Source organism: Hipposideros armiger, unplaced genomic scaffold, assembly GCF_001890085.2.
Source record: "Hipposideros armiger isolate ML-2016 unplaced genomic scaffold, ASM189008v1 scaffold_440, whole genome shotgun sequence".
Lineage (NCBI taxonomy): Eukaryota > Metazoa > Chordata > Mammalia > Chiroptera > Hipposideridae > Hipposideros > Hipposideros armiger.
This window is the reverse complement of record NW_017731790.1, coordinates 1,038,465-1,042,299: the sequence shown is the minus strand read 5'-3', so window position 1 is coordinate 1,042,299 and position 3,835 is coordinate 1,038,465. Positions and strand designations below refer to the sequence as shown.

The 3,835-nt window shown below is 45.0% G+C and overlaps 1 protein-coding gene across 2 annotated transcripts in view; it reads left to right on the top strand.

Annotated features, from left to right (window-relative positions):
- Nucleotides 1–3,835, top strand: part of LOC109394837 (5-hydroxytryptamine receptor 5B-like) — a 10,241-nt gene extending 6,406 nt beyond the window's left edge. Inside the window, exons 2-3 of one of the 2 annotated variants that reach the window (XM_019665345.1) lie at nucleotides 1,778–1,835; nucleotides 2,362–3,835. In XM_019665345.1, the coding sequence (XP_019520890.1) occupies nucleotides 1,778–1,835; nucleotides 2,362–2,387 (84 nt within the window). In that variant the 3' untranslated portion in view covers nucleotides 2,388–3,835. The remainder of the gene's footprint in view (nucleotides 1–1,777; nucleotides 1,836–2,361) is intronic. The other variant, XM_019665344.1, reaches the window with a different exon arrangement.

Genomic DNA, 3,835 nt, shown 5'->3' with positions numbered 1-3,835 from the left:
TACCAGAAAATATCTTTATTTTCCTGGTTTATTTTGTACAAGAGAGGCAGCTGAGAAAAGCTCCTGTTCTAGTTTGTCAGACAAGCTAGACAGTTTCTGTTTGCTTTGAGGGGCTATTTTGATGAGTTATCTCTTTAAAGTGCCTTAGAGAAATGAGACTTGCATCTTGGTTATCTCAGTGAATCCTGGGCAGAGAGAATGGAGCCCCAGGTATTCCAAGTCCTGACCTGCTGAGCTCTGGTTAGAAACAGGGAATTCCAGTTATAATCCAGAGTGCCTTCAACCAAAATCGGAAGTCTCTTAATGTTCTCAGATGTTGTAGGGCTTTGTTAGCCACTAAGGTTATGTGGTTGCCCAGCACCAGCCTTGTAAAGAGTCTCACCATACTGGATGCCTGATCTGCGTGGTCATAGTGCAAACTGGTATGTTCCACAGTGACTAGGAACCATTCTTCTTCTTTCTGCTTTCCCTTTCTATTTCTTATTAGGATGTTTATCTGACAACTTTAGAGGATTATAAATTTTCATAGGTTCCTTCTGTGGCAGGTGGAGTTTTTCTTAGAAGAGAGGGAAGGGAAAGGGGGACATGAACCTGACATTTATGAGGTCCTGCTATGTACTACTGTCTCACTATAATCCTCACAGTAAGCCTACCAATACAGATAAGGTTCTTCATGATTAGAGAATTGGAGGCTCAGCTTGGAATCCTCTCTAATCACTAACTTGACCTGAGCCTTGGTTTCCTCATTCCTTCCTTACATGGTTGCTATTATAACCGAGATGGGGTGGGCAACCACCTAGCCAAGTACTAGACATATGTCAAAGACCGAAGAGAAAAGGTGGAGAGCTGGTTGCTGCTTCCTGGAAGTTGCCCAGGAAACTATGGATGTCTTCTGAAAGCATCCCAAGCTTTCACAGGATCCTTAAAACAGGTTCTGTGGCAACCCATTCAGATTACTTTTACTTAAGGTGCAGAATAACAAGTAGGGGTTGGGAATGTGGTCTTGGCTTCCAATTACTCATGTTTGACATCAGCTCTAATAATAAGAACCTCTGTGACCTTGGACAAGGTATTTCACCTCTCAGAATGTTTTCTTAACAGTAAAATAGTGATAATAATACTAACTCAAAGTTTGGTGTGGGACTGAGTCATCCATGACAAGCATTTAGCATAGTGTCTGTTTTACAGTAGCTTCTTGGGTTTTGTTGTTCTTCATGTCTTTTGATATTCTATTAGATATTGAATTTCAAATGAAAAAAAGCCAAACGAGTCAGTCTCATAGCAAACCAGGATAATCCCTGATTGACTCATTTTCTTTGAATCTGTTTCTGGAAACGTTGTCTTCCCGCGTCACTCTGAACAGGGCATAGCAGGCTCAGGTGAAAAGCTGTCAACACAGGCTTCTAAGCAAACAGACACCCTGGTGGAGCAAAGGTGGGCTCTGCTGAATGCACTGGTGGAGGCCTGCGTGGGTTTTAACCTGTTTAATCAGTGGACTTATCTTGTTTCTCTTTCCCAAAGATTCTTTGAACTGAATTCACCCCATTTCTTTACTTCAATAGCGTAACAAGGATTTGGGATTTGCATTACCCAGTAGAGGAACTCAAGTGCTTGGGAGGTCATGCAGGTCAGCAGAGAAATGGCTGGAAAAGTGCCCATCAATGAGCTTAGTGGGAGGAAAACAAAGTGTCTCCCACTTCCTCTCATGCTCTAATACTTTTCTCTCCTGACAACACATGGCTAAATATTCACGGGGTTTGATCGCTTGGATTTTCAGGGTTTGATCGCTTGGACTTCCTCTGGTGACTTGTTGATGGTCTGCTCTGAGGGAACTGGTCAGTATTATTTGGAAACGGTGGAAGGTTACCTGCCTGTGGGAAGACTGGGGAACCTTGGGAGAACCTTATTAAAGAGGGTGCTCTGGATGCCCCCTCCGAGGGTGCATGTCTGCCATGCCAGGCTTTAGGAGCAGGCAGAGGGGGGTGAGAGGAAGGACGTAGGGTGGGGGTGGGTGGCAGGGGACTCTGGTCACCTAGCTCCATAGAGGGGAACATAGTCTATGGAGATGGGACTCAAACCTGGGTCTGACACCCAGGCACCCCTGCTCTTAACTGCCTCCCTCCATTTTTGTATCAAATTATTTGACATTGTGGGGACTGCCACTCTCCCTGAAGAACCTTCAGACCTTATTTTAACCTCCAATTTCAGGAGTCTTTTCACCTAATATTTTTTGATGGATTATAGTATAAATGCATCTTGAGTAAGGCTGCAGAGGAGGTGGTGGCCGAGACCAGAGTAGCCTCATGTCACTACTCATCCAGTTATGTTTTATTTTTTAATTCCACGTTTCCTTTGTTCCAGGTGAAGGAGGCACCTCAGGAGGCTGAAATGATGTTCATCATGCATCGCCCAATGGTGGCCTTTCAGGCGAGTGGGGACTTGTTGCGGGAGGAGAAGCGGCCGGCCCTGACGGTGGGCATCTTCATTGGTGTGTTTGCGCTATGCTGGACCCCCTTCTTCCTGACGGAGCTCACCAGCCCCCTCTGTGCGTGCAGCCTACCCCCCATCTAGAAAAGCATATTCCTGTGGCTTGGCTACTCCAATTCTTTCTTCAACCCCGATTTACACAGCGTTTAACAAGAACTACAACAATGCCTTCAAAAACCTCTTTACCGAGCAGAGATAAACACAGGGCTTGGAGAGACTTGCATGGAGAGTTGTGGGGAGCAAACTTGTATTTCTGCCCTTCACCAGTCCTCCTGGAGCCTTCCTTCTCTCACAGCTGAGTATCAATGACATTGAGAACCACAGCACTGGGCCTGGACTGTAGAGCAGCAGTGCCAAAGGCTCTCAAGAAAGATAGCAAATGTGTGGCATGTGCGCTGTGATACCCATTCCCGTGTATGTGGCAGACATTGCTAATCAATCACAGCATGTTTCCTCACTGAGTGGGAACTCAGCTTCAGAGTCTGTTCCAGACAGCACTTTAGGCAGTGACTAATTGTCTGGAATTCTCACAAGAGTCAAAGTTGATTTGCCTTTCCTTTGTCTAATACCATATTTGTCAGACATTTGTGGCCCACTCAGGAGACTGTCTCCTTTGTGAAACAGTCCGTCCTCAACACTTTATCGACCCGATAGAACCCATCTTCCCTGAAAGTACATCCCAATTTGCAGGATGAAGATCATCTCAAGTTTTGTTTTAAAAAAGTGTTCAGTGAAACCCACATCTACTGAATTGAATTTTCAAAGAAGAGGTCTGGTAATTTGTATACAGTAAGTCACTGAACATTCGGGTTGCAAACAAATCGTGGAAGTAGCTCACGTGTCTGCCGGGCATTGTCACAGTTGTACTGCTGTGTGCTCACTGTACAGTGCGATAGTGTACAGTAGTACAGTGCTCAATCAGAGCCCAGGATGTCCAGAAGCAAGAGGAAAAGCAGTGGTGATGTGCAGGGGCCTGCTAGGAAGCGTCTAAAATGTATACAACTCACTTTGTCAGATTTATGAACGAATCTGACTTACAAATATTCTCCCGGAACGGAACTCGTTCATAAGTTATGGACTTACTGTATTAAGTTCTCTGGAGACTTTTTTTTTTGTGAGAGACTGCTGGATGCTTAGGTTGACTTTTAGACCAATTAAATGGGCATTTCTGGGGGGGTGAGACCCAAACAGCAGTGCTTTTTAGGGCCCTCCAGGTGATTCCAGTGTGAGCCATCGTCAAGAATCCCTGGAGAGATGTTTCTCTGCTTCTGGACCACAAGGAGAGCAGCTGTGAAGAATTTCCCCATTACTTCACCATACTGACTTGTATATGTGTAATAAAAATACT